The sequence below is a fragment of the Phalangium opilio genome, unplaced genomic scaffold (assembly GCF_054372755.1).
Source record: "Phalangium opilio isolate 3A_F unplaced genomic scaffold, DU_Popi_V2 ptg000344l_1, whole genome shotgun sequence".
NCBI lineage: Eukaryota > Metazoa > Arthropoda > Arachnida > Opiliones > Phalangiidae > Phalangium > Phalangium opilio.
In genome coordinates, this window is record NW_028324227.1 from 805,016 (window position 1) to 824,249 (window position 19,234).

General features: G+C 37.1%; 5 protein-coding genes across 8 annotated transcripts; 3 read left to right on the forward strand and 2 right to left on the reverse strand.

The window, feature by feature from the left end:
* The first annotated feature begins 119 nt into the window (after positions 1 to 119).
* Positions 120 to 1,955, forward strand: LOC149609928 (lysM and putative peptidoglycan-binding domain-containing protein 3). Its single transcript, XM_089859740.1, has 2 exons — positions 120 to 740; positions 977 to 1,955. The coding sequence occupies exons 1-2, from the start codon at positions 420 to 422 to the stop codon at positions 1,499 to 1,501; spliced, it is 846 nt and encodes a 281-aa protein (XP_089715866.1). The 5' UTR covers positions 120 to 419; the 3' UTR covers positions 1,502 to 1,955.
* Polr3G (RNA polymerase III subunit G) lies at positions 1,913 to 2,956 on the reverse strand. The gene is made up of 5 exons (XM_089859741.1): positions 2,733 to 2,956; positions 2,478 to 2,667; positions 2,294 to 2,406; positions 2,111 to 2,233; positions 1,913 to 2,041 (listed from the first exon to the last, which is right to left on the reverse strand). Exons 1-5 carry the CDS (start codon positions 2,856 to 2,858, stop codon positions 1,952 to 1,954), a joined length of 642 nt encoding a protein of 213 aa, XP_089715867.1. The 5' UTR covers positions 2,859 to 2,956; the 3' UTR covers positions 1,913 to 1,951.
* A 2,011-nt stretch (positions 2,957 to 4,967) lies between these two features.
* On the reverse strand, positions 4,968 to 5,938 carry ATPsynC (ATP synthase, subunit C). Its single transcript, XM_089859998.1, has 3 exons — positions 5,795 to 5,938; positions 5,669 to 5,737; positions 4,968 to 5,593 (listed from the first exon to the last, which is right to left on the reverse strand). The coding sequence occupies exons 1-3, from the start codon at positions 5,891 to 5,893 to the stop codon at positions 5,330 to 5,332; spliced, it is 432 nt and encodes a 143-aa protein (XP_089716124.1). The 5' UTR covers positions 5,894 to 5,938; the 3' UTR covers positions 4,968 to 5,329.
* A 692-nt stretch (positions 5,939 to 6,630) lies between these two features.
* Positions 6,631 to 9,823, forward strand: LOC149609931 (juxtaposed with another zinc finger protein 1). 2 transcript variants are annotated; one of them, XM_089859997.1, is made up of 6 exons: positions 6,631 to 6,764; positions 6,957 to 7,029; positions 7,163 to 7,266; positions 7,322 to 7,544; positions 7,626 to 7,869; positions 8,020 to 9,823. In XM_089859997.1, the coding sequence occupies exons 1-6, from the start codon at positions 6,665 to 6,667 to the stop codon at positions 8,113 to 8,115; spliced, it is 840 nt and encodes a 279-aa protein (XP_089716123.1). In that variant the 5' UTR covers positions 6,631 to 6,664; the 3' UTR covers positions 8,116 to 9,823. The 2 variants fall into 2 exon arrangements, with proteins under 2 accessions (XP_089716123.1, XP_089716122.1); XM_089859996.1 differs by having other exon boundaries at positions 7,626 to 9,823.
* Positions 9,824 to 10,480: 657 nt separating this feature from the next.
* Positions 10,481 to 19,068, forward strand: wit (kinase protein wishful thinking). Of its 3 annotated transcripts, none has more exons than XM_089860007.1 (10): positions 10,481 to 10,654; positions 12,159 to 12,379; positions 13,564 to 13,800; positions 13,904 to 14,467; positions 14,636 to 14,818; positions 14,967 to 15,284; positions 15,603 to 15,739; positions 15,828 to 15,951; positions 16,010 to 16,348; positions 16,419 to 19,068. In XM_089860007.1, exons 2-10 carry the CDS (start codon positions 12,325 to 12,327, stop codon positions 17,432 to 17,434), a joined length of 2,973 nt encoding a protein of 990 aa, XP_089716133.1. In that variant the 5' UTR covers positions 10,481 to 10,654; positions 12,159 to 12,324; the 3' UTR covers positions 17,435 to 19,068. The 3 variants fall into 3 exon arrangements, with proteins under 3 accessions (XP_089716133.1, XP_089716131.1, XP_089716132.1); XM_089860005.1 differs by having other exon boundaries at positions 10,482 to 10,654; positions 16,007 to 16,348; XM_089860006.1 differs by having other exon boundaries at positions 10,482 to 10,654; positions 12,199 to 12,379; positions 16,007 to 16,348.
* Positions 19,069 to 19,234: the final 166 nt, after the last annotated feature.

The window sequence follows — 19,234 nt, forward strand, 5'->3', positions numbered from 1 at the left end:
GTGATAAATTTCAATGGAAAACGGTATGAGTAGTAGCGTGTTAAACTTAAAATATCTTTGTTTAGTCAGAAGTGTGGCTCATGTAAGCCTAGCTTCCCGATCCCGAATCATAGTCTGTTATTAAAATTTGGAAATCAACTTATGTATAGCCCTGATAATATATTCAAGGTTAACGCCTTCTAGTAGTGACCTTTACAAGTTGGATGTGAAAGTTGAAACCATGTCAGCTGGTATCTACGTGAATCATTTACGATAAACAATACTTTAAAATTATTTTTACTCGGTTTATCGATGTATTTTATAATCTTTTCGGCCACGTCTAGAATCGGGACGAAATCCGAAAACAGTTGTTTTATAATCTAAACTTTAAAACAATAATCCGTAACTAATGTAAGAACTGCCAGTTCCACCATCATGAAATGGCCATCTTTTTCCGCTCCACATCTAAGCGAAATGTCAAACGTTCCCAGTATCAAAAGGGTTTCGCCAAAGTTAGCGGTGGTTTGGATGATTCTCAAGAGTTTGTATTTGACGTGACAGATGATGAAATACCCACTGGCGATGATCTTAATATTGAACTTAATGAAACATGCAAGTCAAATGGTGCCAGGTCAAGATTTGCTTCTGAATCAACTGGCGCCAATAAGAATAATCCTTCCTCTAGAAAAGAGTCAATCGCGCAATATATTATTCAAACGGGTGATAGTCTACAAAGCGTTGCTTTAAAATTTGGATGCCCGGTAAGTTATTCTCAAAGGGATTTGTTTTTAAATATTTTGAAAATAGGCATACGGATAGAACTGATTGGCTAGAGAAAATTCCCCCCCCCCCCTCTCAACTTTTACTTTATCAGGGTTTTATGGGGCAGTGGGTGAATTAGATGGTACAGGTAGCCTTTCCCTCTGCAGTCTCTAGGCTCATCAATGGCAAGCTTGTGTTGGCTTCATTTAGCAACTTTATACCTTATCATTGACAGGTGGCTGAACTGAAAAGGTTGAATCATTTTATTAATGACAACGAATTCTACGCTGTCAGGAAACTAAAAATACCAGCCAAAGATCATAGTATACTGGCGGAAATTCTGTACTCTTCAAATCAAGAAGTAAATGACCCGTCACTGGAAAGTGATACCCCATCGAGAAAGACCTTCCATGTCAGTATCAGCCACATGTTGCAAGAAGAGGGTTGTAAAGAATCCAAGTCTTTCCTCCAAGAAATGGATCGTGACATTCAACGTATTGTGGACAAAACTCAAAGCAAGCAAACAGCCCTTGAGGAAGAGTTAAATCTCACCTCCCCTCGTTTTCAACCCCTTTATGAGAAGAAAACTAATTTTGACGGGGCTAGTTGGGGCATCAGTTGGTGCAGTTTACTAATAGCTATTGTGATTTTAGGGGTTTTAGCCCCAACCTTGTATGGAATCTACATAGTGACTTCCTTATCGCGTACTAACGAAACAAATTCGGAAACAGTTCCAGCCAATTTAAACTTTGATAGTTGAAAAACATTTTTAATCTAGGAGATAGGGAATATTGTAAGATTTTATTTTTATAACAAAAAGTGGGTGATATTTCTATACGCGAATTTGCTTAAAGGGAGAATGAAATGGTTAGTTACGAAAGGGTTTTTAACAGTAACGAGGGAAGTTATATCATAATAGGAAATAATAACCCAATCAAGAGAGATGACTTGATTTATATAACAATTAAATGATAAATTACGATAATCATTCACTCTCCCTTTAAGAAAAAAATTTTTAAAACAAAACTTTTTGACTACTGCATTTAAGAAAAATCTATATTAATAATTATAATACTGTCGGGTCACTAAAAAGTGCCTAAATATTTTCTTTATACAGTTATTAGTTTTTAAATCATTTTGAAGTAGTGAAAGAAATGAAACAACTCTATGATTAACTAAAAAATTAATAAATTTTCAAATTTATTCATGTTCAATATACAGGTTCATCGTCTAAGTTATCATCTTCCTCATCCAAATAATTTTCCCCATTATCAAAATAATTTGAAGCATAATCAGTTTCCTGAAATTTCGAAACAAATTAGAACGTGGCTTATAAACCATTAGGCCTAGTTTTTGTAATATAATTTACCTCTTCTTGTAAATCTTCATCTTCTTCAAATTCCTCCTCTTGTTCATTCTCGTCATCCGCGTTTTCTTTGCTGTCGTCTTTATTTTCAGTATCACTTTCATTCTTTTCTGTAGCTTCTAAATCCTGTTAAAAATCAAAAACATTAGACGTTTTAGGGAAAATCAGGTAAAGTACGATCTTTACTTCAAGCTTCTTTGAGACATCGACATTCTTCTTAATTTTTAATTTAATTTTAGGTTTAGCTTTGAATACTTTCTTCTTTTCAATAAATAATTCTTTAGGGAAATAACTAAAATCTGCAAATGCAAAGCTAATTAAGTTTACTTTAATAATCCTTTATTATACATCTTTATTTTTAATTAGGCACCGTAATTAGCCTTTTTTCCGCTTACAGACAGTCGGAACGTGTCAGAGTATCTGTCAATATCTTTCTTTTTAGACTGTTTTTCTACATGGAATTCTGAGGTTTCAAAACCTTGAGAAAGCTCTTCAGTTAGGGCTACCAAATAATCAGTTTCTGTTCCAGATACGAGCGGAGCTGGTCTAAACTCCAAAGGCTGTTTTATGGAAACAATTAATTGGCCATATTTATCTAAGGTCAGTTCTTATTTTGACATATTACTGGGTAGTTTGGTGGAGGTTGCCCCGTTGGAGCGGGTAGAGCGTCCCCCCGTCCGAATCCTAATAGTTCTACGTTAAATGATAAACCCGGACCACCACGGCCCCTTCCTCTACCCCGACCCGCCATAAAACTAAATTATATATTAAACTAACTCTTAACGAGGACCCTTTTAATTAAACCGCGTGCTACCCGTCATTTCTGTTTCTTTATTTTCGCAGTTTACGGAGTTCAATAGATCATAGATGGCGTGAAATAATGTTCTTGCTGGCTGTTCCTCCAACAATAGCCCACTCGATCACGCGCTCGAGGACGCTAGCTGCTCGCGCTATAGAATCTACTCCGAAGAATTGTAACGTACCTCTCATTAAAATTTCAGGACATTTGGACGAGCATCCGCTCTAAAATTGTGAAACTAACCTTACACCTCCCATATAACTTGATGTTAATTTTCGGTTCCTTTGAATTCCCCATCCAAAAATCCGAGGGTCGCGTTCTTAGGCCGATTGAATGGGTTTGTATAGCGCAAGCAGAGCGCATCATCGAGTAGACTGTGGTACCCACATTTGCTGATTTTAGACCAATCGATTCGATGGGGAACCCTATATTGTAACCACCCACCCGCGTATTGAAATGGCGTGACTTCTATCGCCGGTCACTTAAAAACCAGGTTACTTTTGCTAAATCGATCGACCTTTGAGTGTGTATGGGAAGTGGTTGGCCTTACTAATAGGATTTCGCCAAATTGTACTTACAGGTTGAATTGAACATTCCCTGGTGTATCGTCAGAAACTTATTTGGCATAATGCCAAGTGAATAATAATTGTTCTTTGATAATATAATCCTAAGCAAAACACTAACATGTACAAAAATGGGCCAAGCCTCGCTTCGTGCCCTCTCCGCCGTAAAACGTTCTGAGATCCCATGTAGAGCCAAGTCTGCCTTTTGTTCTCATTCAATCGCCAATTGAACAATTATGTTATAAATTAAGTCCTTTTCCTAATTAATAACCAATATTCTTTGACTCTATCATTATTATACATCTTTGTTCGTATCAAAAATATCGTGACTTGGCAATCGCAGATAAGTAATAATAAAAGGAAGTCGAGGGGATATTCACTAAATCGTTTATGGTCGAGGGGATATGTACAAGTTTATAAGATGAGTCATGCACAACCCTATGTACAAATTATATGGTGAGTTATGCATAACCCTATTTACAAGTTTATAAGGCGAGTTATGCATAACCTTAAGTACACCTGCGCTTGCCAAGTCACGATATTTTTGATACGAACAAAGATGTATAATAATGATAGAGTCAAAGAATATTGGTTATTAATTAGGAAAAGGACCTTATTTATAACATAATTGTTCAATTGGCGATTGAATGAGAACAAAAGGCAGACTTGGCTCTACATGGGATCTCAGAACTTTTTACGGCGGAGAGGGCACGAAGCGAGGCTTGGCCCATTTTTGTACATGTTAGTGTTTTGCTTAGGATCTCACTTCTTTTTGTAGACCCTCTCGTTATACTTCGGTAGTTATATTAAAACAAGACCCTCTCGTGGTACTTCGTTTGCCAATATAATCGCTAACGTTTGTCCATATTTACGCTGAATTACCCCTTTCGACCCGCAGAGAATATGCAATAAAGATAGTACGCGATATCCTAATAAAAGAATGTAGCATCAGTTACGACACATTTCTATTAAACTACTACTCCTATTAGCTTTAATATATATTTAACTTTTGGTTAGCTTTGGACCATTACGTCCTTTCATCAAGAACACACACTATTTCTGTTGAAAAGACGGCAGCGCCATCTAGTTTTAAAATAAAGAACTTAATAACAATTTTATAAAAATTTCGGGATGTTTTAATTTTTCTGTGCTTTATAAAATAAATGAAAACTAAATCCTGAATTTTAAGTTTCTATCTCCTCTAGAAGTACCTTAGAATTTTGATGATCGGTGAGTGAGTGAGTGAGTGACAAAATAAGGTAAATTTCACCTGCGATATTTCGAAAAGTATATAGGGTAGGAACTTGAAATTTGAACACTATAGCTACGATTGACAGTCCTCGCTGCAAGCAAAATTTCAGACTTTTACCTGTATCCGTCACGAAGTTACAGTGGGCTTAAAAGTGCCACGAGTTGCTTCGAGAAAAGGATGTCAGTGCTCGACTTGGCTGGGAGCACTGCCGTGCTCCCAGATTAATATAACCAAAAGCACCAAGACTTTTCACTTAATTTATACAACTTTATTAATCTATTCAAATGGAATCGCACTAGTATACACCATCCCAATTTTTTAAATCATCTCTTTTATTAAAGAATTAGTCCCTAGTGTGTGTAGAGTGCCCTCTCCTAATTTCTTGACCCGATTTTATGCCACACTCCAAAAAAATTAAAATTATACGAATTTCCCTCAAACTTTTCCTTTATTATTATTATCTGAAGGTGAAATCAATAATTTTAACAATGTATTCTATTTATTTTTTTCCTTTTAAATGGTGTTGGTTTAAAAGAAAAGTAACAAAAGTTAGATCCTGCCAAATACAATACTTAAACGGGGACTAGGGTCTATTAATTTAGAGACGTTTAGAAAGCGAACAACAATAAGAAAGCCATCATAAGACAGAAGAGACCCATGGCTTCGGAAAGGGCAAAACCCAAAATGGCGTAAGAGAAAAGCTGTTGCTTAAGGGAAGGGTTTCGGGCGTAACCGATGATTAGACTTCCAAACACGCTTCCAATACCAGCCCCGGATCCAGCTACACCAACAGTGGCTGCTCCAGCTCCGATAAACTTAGCGGCGGAATCAATATCCCTCTGAATCGCGCTAGTCTGAAAGCTACGAGCAATCTGAAAGACAAATTGTGACTTCTACGTAAGAGAAAGGTCGTGACATTGAAAATTTTTCTAAGGTTAAATAATTACCTGGTTCATCAATGGAGTGCATGAGAGTGCTGGGAGTCCCACGGAAAGTGGGGCTGGTGTGGAGAGGGTCTAAAGATAAAATAATCACTGTGAAAAGAGCTATAAGGGGATTTAATTAACACCTACCTCTTGTCTGTTTAAGACCAATGGACTGCTAAGGGGCCTAAGTCCTTGCTTGCTGGCGGTGGAAACAAGCGTCCTGGAAGCGGCGGCAACTCGGAACATTTTGATGCGGTGAATTTATTAATATCAATGAACTGATGAAAGAATCTAATGCTGAAATCAAAATGTTGGGCAAGTATTAAGATTATGGTAGACTATTCTATTGATCACGTACGACTAATCAATGCTAGTGTTTTACACTTATATACGATAATAAATATTCTATAATTTAAGCTAAATCAACTATAAAACCGATTAAAACACTATATCCCTCGAAAAAATTAAAACACCGGCTTCTTACGAGCTTGACCTTTGAAAAGGTCGTTTCAATGGCGGATTTTTAGGGCTAAAATTTCCGCTACAAAAAATATCTTAAAACATCGGCGATACGAATTACGTTTTAAAAAAATAAAACTAGTAGATTTTTTATCGCTCTTTATTCTTTGTATTACCCAACTTTTAATTAGATTTAAAGAACAAATACCAGTGATTACTTAGGGTTTTTTGAGGAGCAAAAACTGCGGAGCTTACCTTTCTATCGCCGATACGCCGAAATCGGGGAGGGACACTGAAGCTCGCTGTGTGTCCTCTAGGTAAGGGCGCATGCGCGGATTTGACGCTAGAGGGCCGCTGATCGAATTTTTTTTAAGTCTATTTTTAGAAAAATAATATCTTAGATATTTGATGTTAATTAGCGAGCGTTTCGAGTGTATTAAAATTCCGTTTATCGCGGCTTTTAACGTTATTTTATCCCAACTTTCCAATGCATTTTTAAATATTTAAACAATTTTTTGGCTTGAGCGGAAGTTCACGCATTCCACAGTCCACTTCAAAATGGCCGTGTTTTTCCTAAATACTTGCAAATTCGGAAGTTGCGGAGTGACTTTCCCTACTTTGCAACAATTAATTAGGCATATCGAAGAGACCCACATAGGTAAATAAATGCAAAATTTTTTATTTCCCAACACTTTTCTCGTAAAGTTGCGAAATACTTCAGAAAATAAAGTTACACCCTTACATATGTCTCTCGGTCGGGTCGATCATATGATTTTGTACATGTACATTGTATAGCGACAGAAGGCCATAACCTAAATGTTGTTTACATTTGATTTTTGAAATTACGCAGATTTTGATCCGCATATTGTCGAAAAATTTGAATCGCAACAGCCTTCTTCTTTACCTTTGAGCTATGTCTTAAGGTAAAAATACTGGCATAATTTATTTGAAAACTAAAAAGAAACCGTAATTATTTTAGCCTCATTTTTCAAACTTTTTAACCGCGCTCTATTCGTTTATCGGTGATTGAATGTACTTAACTTTTAATCACGCTAGAGTATTTAAAGAGTCATCGAAGAAAAATGGGGGTGATACTAACAAGAAGGCAAGATCACATTCACCCGCGTCCTCCGTTTGCAGTACGGGAAATACACCAACCGGTAAGGGTTGGTACAATTGGCTTCGAGACGCGTTATTACTCACTTTTTTACGTAGGCAGTGAAATGGAAGATGATTATCCGAGTGACTCCGATGATAGTTGCGACTCTTGGAAATCAAAAGAAGATTTTAATCCAGAAATTGTCCTGCGGATGCTCAACTCGGCTGATGGTCACGACAGCAAGCCATTCGCGTGTCCCGTACCAGGTTGCAAAAAGCGATACAAGAACGTTAGCGGAATCAAATATCATACGAAAAATGGACACAACAAGGAATCAAAGTAAGAATAATTCCTAGATTAAGGTCGTTTACAACTTGAGACAATTTTTACAAACCACAATTCGACTATCAATAATTACAGGGTTGTTAAAGGTTTCAAATGCCATTGCGGTAAAAGTTACAAAACATCTCACGGTCTTAAAACTCACGTGGCTACTCAACACTGCCAAGGTTTATTAGGGAAACAAAGCAACAATGGTGGTAGCAACGCCAGCGGTAACAACGGTGGTAATGGTAGTAAAAGCCAAGCGGAAACGCTACTGGCGTCGGCCCTAGCTGTTAGTGAAACTCATTCGTACGTCCAAAGTCCATCTCAAAAACCAGGCGTAAGTTTGGCGCAGAATCAAAGTGTTATAGCCGTCAAAAGCAAAGCCACCGCTTTTACCGATGAAAAGCTTATTCAAAGCGCTTCTTTTAGCGATAATGTTAGCGAACATAAAATTATTAAACCGCCACCATTATCGCCAATTTTGCAGCAACATCTCTTGAGCCCGGTTTTACCCAAGAAAAGTTCTCCTTCCTTGGGGCAAATTACTTCTAACGGTTTCGGAGATCATCAATATCCCCAATGAGGTCTTAGTTGCTTAGAAAAATAAAGTGTTTTAGTTTTAAAATTAAGCTAATCGTAGCTCTCTAAATAATTATAATTGAAAGATATAAATAATTCAATATTTCCCCTATTAGGTACGGTAATTTATAAAGGGTTAGTCTTCAGAAACATTTTGTAGCTCATTGAGATACTTTAAATTGTCATTTAATATAATTGTAATTAGAATTTTGCCCGCTTTAAAGACTACTTAAAAGTCATAGTTCACGAACTTGACTTTCATCAATTCAAACGCGAGAAAACCGAATCATGTTGGTTGATCTGTTTGCCGTCAAATTTAAAATATTTATTTATATATATTAAAAATGCAAATCAATTAAATGATAAACTATATTCTTTGAGTGGCTTGGAAAAAATTCCGAGTTCGCAAAGACTATAGTCGAGTATTAAACTATTAATCAAACTTAACGCTAACGTTTGTACGCGAAACTTGTAAATTTAAAATACTAAGCATTTAAGGACGATAATATTTTAACTATTTACTAAAAGAGTACAATTTTTCCATTCTCATTTTAAATTTTTGTTTTAAACTACCTACTACTAAATAATAGGGATTTTTGATTATCGGTGTCGATTTTCAAATTAATATTTATACTATAGATAAAAGGCTCTGTGATGTCAGAAATTTTTTCTTAGATGACATTAGCGTCACTATTGGCATACATTTATGCCAAAATTATTAAAATTAGCTTAGGATGTGAATGGAAAACAAGCAATTAGCCTTATTCCTGATCAGCGCCACCTACCTATAGCGGTGACTTTGAGAACTACTGTAATCGGAAAGCCAATCAAATGTCGCTAAAATCTAGTGACGTCACTGACGGGCACTCTCGTGGTCTTACCAAAAATGACGTCACCAGATTTTAGCGATATCTGATTGGCTTTCCGCTTACAGTAGTTCTCAAAGTCGCCGCTATGGGTAGGTGGCGCTGATCAGGAATAAGGCTAATTAACGAGATTATATTTTAAAAATACAGAAAATGAACGTCAATCAAGGCAGTTTAACGATGGATATGGAATGATGGTTCTCGCGGTAATTTCCATTTATGGAAAGTTATAAAGAGACATTAATTCCGTATCTGTTATTATTCTATCTGTTACATCCTTGACGCTATTCTATGAAGGTATAAAGATTTTAACCAATAATTCTTGAACTTTTCGTATTTTAACCCTTGATCGAAATGGTTCTGCTCAAATTTTACTTATATATATATATATGGTGGTTATATCAACGGTTCCTAAGTGTGTTGTGTGTTAAAAAATTATTACGAAATAATGTGAAAGAAAAAAAAAACCAATTTAAACTTTGTGAAGTAGCTTACTATATTGATTTTTAATTATGTACAGTGTAAAAACAAAAACAAAAAAAAAAACTAAGCCAATCTAGTCTTAACATAAATTATGCTAAAATCAGTGCAATCAAAATAGAACGTTTTTAAATTTTAAAAGCACTGTTAAATTTTAGTCATAATGGTGCCCGTGTTCAAATTATGTTCAAAAATTGATTGTAATTGTTATTTATCTAAAATGAAAGGTCGATTGATTTGAGGTCATAATAGTGATGTATTGCCCATTCATTATATTGGTTTTTATTAATTTGCGTGGGTAATGAAATTTTTTTCACAGTAATTATTATTTTATTCCAATTAAACTATCTTGTTTGCATAAATAAATAGTTTTTCATTATTAATCCAAAAATTTATAGCCATACCTCTCCGTGACGAACGGAGAGATATTATACTGTACATAGGTATCTGCGTGTCTCTCACTCGCTCTCACCGCGTTCGCAGTTGGCAAATGACGTCACTGAGAGGTATTATACTGGACGTGTCTGTCACCGCGTTCGCAGTTGGCAAATGACGAAACGTCATGGAGAGGTATTATACTGGTCGTGTCTGTCACCGCGTTCCCAGTTGGCAAATGACGAAACGTCACGGAGAGGTATTATACTGGACGTTATAGTAGCACGTGATCCCGGAAGTTTGAAAAGCGCGGGTTTTGACGGTTGAATGCGACGGAATTCATTGGCTAATGACCATCAGGTTAGCAGATCGTTTCCAAGGTTTATTAATACAGGCTAGGGCAACAAAAAGGCTCGCCATTTGCATCAATGGCAACGAATTGAAATACGTTTTGATTACGTTATTCTTTATTATCGAAGACAACAAAATGATAGAAATCTCATTGTTTGGATATGAACTGATCAAAGTAACTGGGATCTTGTCTATGTTGTCCACATTTTTCAATGTTGTAACTATTGTCACAGCCAGTTTTTTTAAACCTTAAAAATTGTACGTAACGTTTTTGCGCCACTAGCCGTCCAGACAGTGAACTACATTTGTTTGTTTGTCCATTAGTGGGCGACGGTAGCGAACGACGCGTTACGATCATAAACGGGATTATAAGATAGTGTTCGTAAATTTCTGAGGAATTTCAGCATTTTCGGATATTTTTCCAACGAAAAACATGCGTAATTAGTTCCTTTTTGCTTGATGTTACTCGAGGTAATTCCATTTTAAAATATTCTTTAATTTTCGTAATGTACTCGAAGCGTAGTTACGAATGCTACTTGTTAAGCCTTGGTTATTTTATTTTTATTTTTCTTTTTTATTGGAGACAAGCGCGCCTTCAAGACATTTGGGTCCCAGACACTCGAAGCCAGACAGTGTACTGGTTTTATTGGGGAGGGCAGGAATGGGGGAAGGCAAAGTGGGCAACTCGGGTCAATCGTACTTTGCATGTTATCTGATTTAAATATACTAGGGGAGTTAAATCTAAAATTTTGACGCGTATGGTGTGAGATTTCATGATGGTGTACTCAACTCATTTAATATATTGGATTTATATCTGTGTACTTTTATTTTGAGTTGTGATGAATTTTAGCTCGAAAATATTAAATAATTATGAAAAGAAACTGCTTTCAGTGAATTTTTTAAATCTGAAGAAAAATTTTTGATAGTTTGTTTATTAAAATTTTACACACTTTGACAGTTATGCCTTAAATTAGACAAAATTTAGTTTCTTTATATCATGGTTGGTCTATATATTTTTGTCTATAGATAGTGCAAATTAATTATTTTTTCATTGTAAAAGTATTATTTTTAAACAAATTATTAGCCCTAAACTATATCTTTCTGCAACTATATCTTTTGATATAGATTTTTGCTTCCATAATTGGCTATATCCAAATTTTTTTCCTTTTGGTAATTCCCCAGTATCTCTGAAGGGTCTTACTTAGAGCAGCTCTATAGGGACTTGGCATTACTACGTCATGAAACGTCAGGCTACCTTCCACTAGTGCTAAAAAACATACCAGGAGGAGGGGGCTTATATACCTTTCATTCTGTTAAAAAACATACCATAATGGCGCTGGGGGCGGAGTTAAGCGTAAATTGCCAAGTCCCTATTGAAAGGATTTGAGGGTTACGTAAAATGTAAAGGCAGGGTTCATACAAACCTGGAAAACCGGGAAAACCTGCAAAAATCAGGGAAATAAATAGTTGACAAAAAACCTCAGGGAAAATTCAGGGAAATTTCGAATTTTTAGTAAAATTCAGGGAAATCGGGGAAATTTGCGTCAAACAAATTAAGAAAAATGTTCATAAACATACCCTCCATAGGATTAACATTAAAGTATACTTTGGAGGCTCATAACTCAGGTTTTATTAGAGATACAGGGATGTCCTTTCAGTATGTCATAGTCCAATTTGCCCTCCCCCCTCTTTTGTTAACATTTGCTCCATAGGATACTCCATAAACGGGAAAAACCTGGAAAATTCAGGGAAGAATATGGGGAAAAACCTGGAAATCTCAGGGAAATTTGTTTTCCAAAAGTTGTATGAACCCTGCCAGGCTCCTGCTAAAAAAAAGCGTCTTTCAGTCACTTTTAGCCCTTAATTTGATTGTGTAATATTGTTGAATAGGCCCTTGCGTAATAGGGCTATTGAATAGCTTCATAGTGAAATCCTTAGAATATTTTCAACTGGATGAATGAATATTTTTCAACAGTTGCCCCTTTCTCAAAATTGAAAGAGCATTGGCTTTCCAGCAGTGCTGTCCATCCTCATTCGCGTGGAAGTGACGTGACAGTAGGCCGAAAGAAAATGCTACGAGACTGAAATAGTGATCATTGATTAGTTTGCGCTCTTCAATACATTTATGTATATTGATTGACATGGAGAACTTAAAGTTCATATTTGTCATTGGTGTTGCGACTCTTCTTACATCTGGTAAGTCAAAATGTGTTTCCTCGCGTGAACACTATTTTTGAATTTTTTTGTTTGCTTTATACTGTGCCTGGTATTGGCGATGGACAATTTTCAAAATCCCACCATTTTTATTCTAAACGGGGTGAAAAATTATTTTTCCCTTCTAAATTTGAGACATCATGAGTTTAAAGGTGGTTAACATTTTTATCCACATCGTATGATGTACATCTACGATGAGGCTCTTAGTTTGACCTGCCCGGTTGTAGTAGTAGTAGTAGTAGTAGTAGTAGTAGGGATGTCACAGTAGCGCCTTAGGCAGTATAAAATTTTTCGATCGTCATTGAAGGGATAGTGAAAGGGAGAGAATTGTGGTGAAGTTGATATTTTTCGTTCGTCTACTTAAAAGGTAGGGAATTATGATAGTTAGGTTAAGCCATATACTCTCCCTTAAAAATTCCTCTCACCCGTCGACAATAAGAGTTTCACGCTCCCCTATTTCAACATTCAAAGAAATGCGTCGGCATAAGTCTATGTTGTAAACATTAGTGTTTGTACAGGAACCCCGACCCTGGTCTTCCCCCCCCCCGATCCCAGTACCTAAAAGATGTAAAATGAAGTTGGGGTTTTTTTCTTGGGGGGTTAAATTTGGGTGTAGTAGGGAAAAAACAAGTCAGGGTCGGGGTCTCGCACATGGGTTTCAGAAGTCACGTAAATAAAATGTACGTATTAGCTGGGTGTGGTTGGGTGGGGAGGGTGCGTTAGTTTCGTATATGCTAATGTAGTACAGTATCATGTTTTCTAACTCGCTAAAATAATATTCGAGATGGTACATTAAATTCTTACCACTCCTTGCTTAAAAGGTATTTTCGCCTATCCAACATCCACACACAAACATACACAATCACAAAACGAACATTCACTGAACCGCTCCCTATATCTTTACCCATTTCGACTTACTTTCCCACCAGCTCTCATTAAAATAGACGTTTTTACCTTGTGGATGCTTTTTAACACGAATCTATATAATCTGTATAGATTCATGTTTTTAATTTATGTTTATTTCGGTGTACAAGACTCGAAAATTCCGCCTTTGAAAAATTCATCGCCAATGCGGGGGCGGGGGTAGGCGTCTCGCGTGAACTTTGAGGGTGCGGTTATAAACTTATGGTTCAACCTTTTTTTTTTATTAAAATTTTTCGTATTAGTTTTATCCTTAGAAGATGAACTGAAGGACGCGGTCTTTTGCGCTTACTCTAAGGAGTCTTCAGTTAAAATTTCACTTAGTTCCCTCGCTGATGAAAATGGTTCAAAATCCAATCTTTATGGAACTATAACAGATGACAATAGCACTCAAATATGCGCGAAAGGGAGTGAAAATTGTTACGCGCTGTGGAAAGAAGAATCGCTTGATAATGTCACTAGTCTCGTTGTATTATCTCAAGGTATGCTTTTTTTTTTCTCGAGTATTTAAAAATAGATCTTCGAGAAATCAATATTTCTTTTCTTTGTAAATGAATTGTATTGTATTTATATTACGTTCTTCAGGCTGTTGGGGGACTAATTTGGAAACAAGTTGCAATAATTACGATTGCGTATCTAAGAAAAAGCCAAAAGCTTTGAACAACACAAAGTTCTGTTGCTGTAGCGGCAATATGTGCAACTCTAATTTTACCGACGGTTACATCCCTGGTGAAGACGACGCGGTTATTCCAGTCGTGGCTCCGTCATCAGTTCAAGAAGCGACTTACACTACGGGAGCTGTAGTTGTAGTTTTGGCCACGGTAGTTAGTTTGGCTATTGTCGCGATTGCGGCTGTCATTATTTGTCGAATGTGTACGTCTAAAAGAAAGCCGAATCCAGAATCGCTGATGCATTTAATGGAAAGTCCGCCACCAAATTCCTATTCGTTTCCTCAAATGGATTTGGATACTCTTAAACTCCAAGAGTTTGTCGGAAGGGGACGTTTTGGTTCCGTTTCTAAAGGAACATTGTTGGATCACGACGTAGCGGTTAAAGTGTTCGCTGCTCAGAACAGAAACTATTTTCTTAGTGAAAGAGACATATACACTCTTCCTTTTATGGATCACCCCTGTTTGCCTAAATATATTGGTAATTTGACGTCGTTTTATCATATTTAATAGACCTTTTCGATGTAAAAAAGGGGTAGTATCAGTATTGGGACATACAAGGGGGTTGATACAAAAAGACTACAACGCAGGCGCCAAAGAGCGTAATGGAAGGCAAAGTTTTACCCCCGTGTCTATTTTAATTTTGCAGGATCTCAAGAACGTTTAAACGCTGACGGTTTCCCAGAGTACCTGTTAGTTTTATCCTACGCCCCTAAAGGCTGTCTTCAAGATTATTTACGTCAAAATACTGTTGATTGGACCCACCTTTGTAAAATGACGCAATCCATTACAAATGGTTTGGCTCATTTGCATACGGAAATTAGGCGAAATGGTTTGTAACGGTCATAAGTATCGTGAATACAAAACGTGTGACTGTTACGTAGTTTACTTACTATCATACTTAACGTAATCACGTTACTGAACTAAAACTATGGAAGTTTTTGAAGCCAATTCTGATAAACGTTACGTAATGTTTTCAGATAAAATTAAGCCTTGTATCGCCCACCGAGATCTCAATTCTAGAAACATTTTAGTCAAATCGGACCTCTCTTGCGAAATTTGTGACTTTGGTTTTGCCATTCGCATTTCTGGTTCCAAATATTTCCAACATGGGGAGGAACAAGTGGCAGAAACGACGTCTCTGGCTGATGTGGGGACGTTACGTTACATGGCACCCGAAGTCTTAGAAGGAGCCGTTAATCTAAGAGATTGCGAAACTTCTTTGAAACAAATTGATATTTACGCCCTAGGATTAGTCATGTGGGAGATTGCCACTAGATGCTCGGATTTATATCAAGGTACTATAAGAGTCGATTGCGCTACGCTGTTTTCGTAACTGGTGTAATTAGCCTTATTCCTGATCAGCGCCACCTACCCATAGCGGTGACTTTGAGAACTACTGTAAGCGGCAAGCCAATCAGATGTCGCTAAAATCTGGTGACGTCATTTTTGGTAAGACCCGAGAGTGCCAGTCAGTGACGTCACCAGATTTTAGCGACATCTGATTGGCTTGCCGCTTACAGTAGTTCTCAAAGTCGCCGCTATGGGTAGGTGGCGCTGATAAGGAATAAGGCTAATTGTTAAACTGAGCGTAATATTCATTCTCTTATTGTAAGGAATGGAAACTCCTGGCTATAAACTTCCTTTTGAAGCGGAAATTGGACTTCATCCAAGTATGGAACAAATGCAAGTTTTGGTGACGAGAAACAAAGCCAGGCCATTGTTTCCTGATATTTGGAAAGCCACAAATCCGGTAAATATCGCCGCCTTTCTAAGACTGATTCAATTATCGTAACTTAATAACCGGAAGAAATTTTCTGTTTTTTATTATAACTTTTCAGGCTGTTCGTCAATTAAAGGAAACCATAGACGATTGTTGGGATCAAGATGCCGAAGCGCGTTTGACAGCTTTGTGCGTTGAAGAACGGCTTATAGAATTGCCTTCTTTATGGGAAAGATTTAAGGGTAACATATTCTCTCTTACCTACTTTTACAATTACTCAAAAATGTTACTTATTAGTAGGAAATTCAGTCACCGGAGTAAGCCCAACCGTCAATGTTAATTTGACGACGTACAACATTCGACCGACGGTTTTGGATAATTTAACGTCTATGTTGATGGATGGTAGCAGCACTGATAAGAACAACTACATTTACGAAGGAAATAGGGATAATCGGAATAGCGTCGCTGTCTCTGAGAGCACTGCCGAAACTATTTTGACAAATTCACCCTCGGACGCGCCACCGTTACAGATGAATCATCAGATAGGAAATGGACACGTTAAAAATAACACCAACAGGAACATGACACCCGGAGTTAATAATTTCCCGGCTATTACCGTTCCTCTTCAACCTCATCAAGGTAAGAGTCATATTGATAAGTTTACAGGTGGACTCGTGGTTTTCACCCTTCGACCATTAAAATGTTTTAGGACGAAATCCTTGTTTGGAACGTAATTTGATGATGGAATGTTCTGATGATATGTCTATTAGCGGAAATAACCTTTTAGAAAGAAGTGACAAGAATAAGGATTTTCGTTTCCTTTTGTCGAATGACGTCTTTGATGGCGTTAATTTTTCCGAAAACATTGAAAGTAATCTTTTGGTTTCGAGCGATCTAAACTCTAACGCCAGACCAAACTATCACCCTATTCCCTACGTTCAAAATGCCGTACACGGTCCAATTGCCAGCGTCAATGCCGTTCCCAAACGGCCAAATTTACCCGGGAACGGGCGTCGTGGTGGTGCTGATGACGCTGGAACTTCTTCTAAAGGAGCGAAAGAGAAGAAGGGTTTTGGCTTTTTTGGAATCCGTTCCTATTTGGGCAGAAAAAGTAAAAAATCCAAGGCTAGCGATTCGCTCTGCGAGGAGGATCAGAGACCCTTGAAAAGCGGTTCTCCGACGAATGACGGTTCTCCGACCGCCGTACCCTCGTACTTACCAGTACATCAAACCCCTAATTCTTTCGGTCATTCCTTGAACTACGCTAGCGCCGAAGGTAGCGAGGGTAGCGGCAGTAAAGGCAAATCTAATTTGCGTCAAAGTGATAAATTGAATTTTGATTCATCGGCCAATCGCAAACTCAGTCCAGTAGTCACTAAAGTTTGCGTGGTCAATGATAACGACACGGAGGAAGTCGTTGTTGTCTCGCCCGCGGCGGGCCTTTCTACTAGTAACGATTTCGGTAACGGTCCTCCCTCAATCCCTCATTATGGTAGCCCTCATTGTAAAGATAGTTTTCAAAATAACGCTTTAAAAGCTCAATCTCTGATTAGGAACGAATTTCGGGAAGGATCTAGTAGGTCCGGTGCTAATAACGAGTACGGTATGGCAGGCCCGCCTCTCTCCGTCTCGGTACCAATAGCCCCCCGCTCGTCTAATCTTAGCGCCAATCAAAATCAAGCCCCTAGTGAATCTGGTAACGCTAGCTGCCCCTTGGATGTTTGATTTCCATTTTCCGAATAGCTAAATTAAAATAATTTGGTTTCGTATGTATTAATGACGCTATTTTAGTATTTTGTAGCTTAAAACTTAGATTAAGCGCGACGATATATCGAAATTAATATAATAGTTATTTTTAGCGCTTTTCATTTTTATTTTTAGTCAAGTACAAATATTATATTAGGCAATTACTTAATTAAAAACGCGCCATTCATACATATTGAATCAATCTATTATTTAAGATCTTTATATTTTCTACATTTCTAAAAAATTAATAGATAAAATATTGGAAACGGTATGTACCCTTTCCTTTCGGAGCATTTGTTTCGCCCCTATTGGCCAAACAAAAAATGATCCTTCTTGAAAGTTACAACAACGCCGATTTAACCGTTAGAAATCGTTAAACATTTTTTAATTAGTAATGTGTTCAAAAATTAGATGTAACTGTATACTATCCTAGCAAGGAGGATAGTCCTCGCTTCGAGGAGTGACTTGGAAAAGACCAACATTGGTTTTATCTCAGTATTGGACGTTTCCGAGTCATTCGTTAGTGTATCATTAGGTTTTTACAATATAAAATTAACGTATTACTTTAACGTAATTGTACTTTAATAATCAGTTCAATTTTGACTGCGCTTTAATCACGTGATCAGAATTGACGCGGCACTCGCTGCGAGTGAACGCGAGCCCACCTTTCTCCTTACGCGAGACTCTTTTATTACGTGACTAAATGTACTGTCAAAGTAGAATGATATCAAAGCGACTTGTCAGATGTCTCTAATTAAGGAAAGCATTGCCGCGAATTACGTCGATAGAACATATGGTTATACCCACCCCGCGCTAAATTGATGCCATAAAAAGTTCCGTAAGTCGCTTACCCGCGGTGAAATTTATTTACCCGCTCGTGGTGAAGTTGCAGTTGGGTGCGCGATCGACTTGTGGATCCCTTTAAGGTTATCCAAACCTATCTTTTAGCGGCTTCAATTGCGTTTACGGAACATAAAATCTCCGAGGGAATAATATATTTAAATGGTACGTAATTAACGAAATCAAAGCGTTCAAATTGATGGGAGAAAAGTCAGAAAACTAGATGAAGGGTGCTAGAAATCTTGTAATGAAATCTTTTTTAATCCTTATGTGGGTGAAACTATGGATGATATTTGTATCTATGAAAAAAAAAAAAGCTTAGGTAATTTAGATTTACTAGATATCTTTAAAAAATAAAATGTAAAATTTTATATTTCGTCATTTTAATGTTTGCATACCACTAAGGAACGTTGTAAAAAAAAGATATTTTAAAATTGTCTCACGTGAAAGATATAAAAAGAAATTGTTTCTTTTTTCATCATATTTGTATATTGTTTTTAGGCTCGAACTTCAACTTTATTAATTAATTAATTAATTATGCCTTATTCGCGGAAGGTGCGAGCCATCTTAAAGGGGATTCGACAATTAGGGTGGGAATGGTGCGTGCATTAACACCGTGTGGGTTTCCCCTTTTTGAAAGATGGCTCGCGCTGTAATCAGATGTAAGGCGAATTGGTCAAACTTGCTCAAATATGAAATTGAACTAAATTTATATTTGCGAACTTTTGAGCAATAAACTATTTCAAATAAATAAAAACTATAATGAACTTTAATTTGACAAATGGTTATTATTTGATTTAAATACGTGGAAAGAATTTCGTAAGGAAGTTTTAACTAACGCTGCAGTGTTTCAAGATTTGTCGGCCGTATGGGTGTATTTGTGTATAACTACTTTTCTTCCTTTGACGCGCTTTAGGAAATTAGGACTCAGGAGGAGTA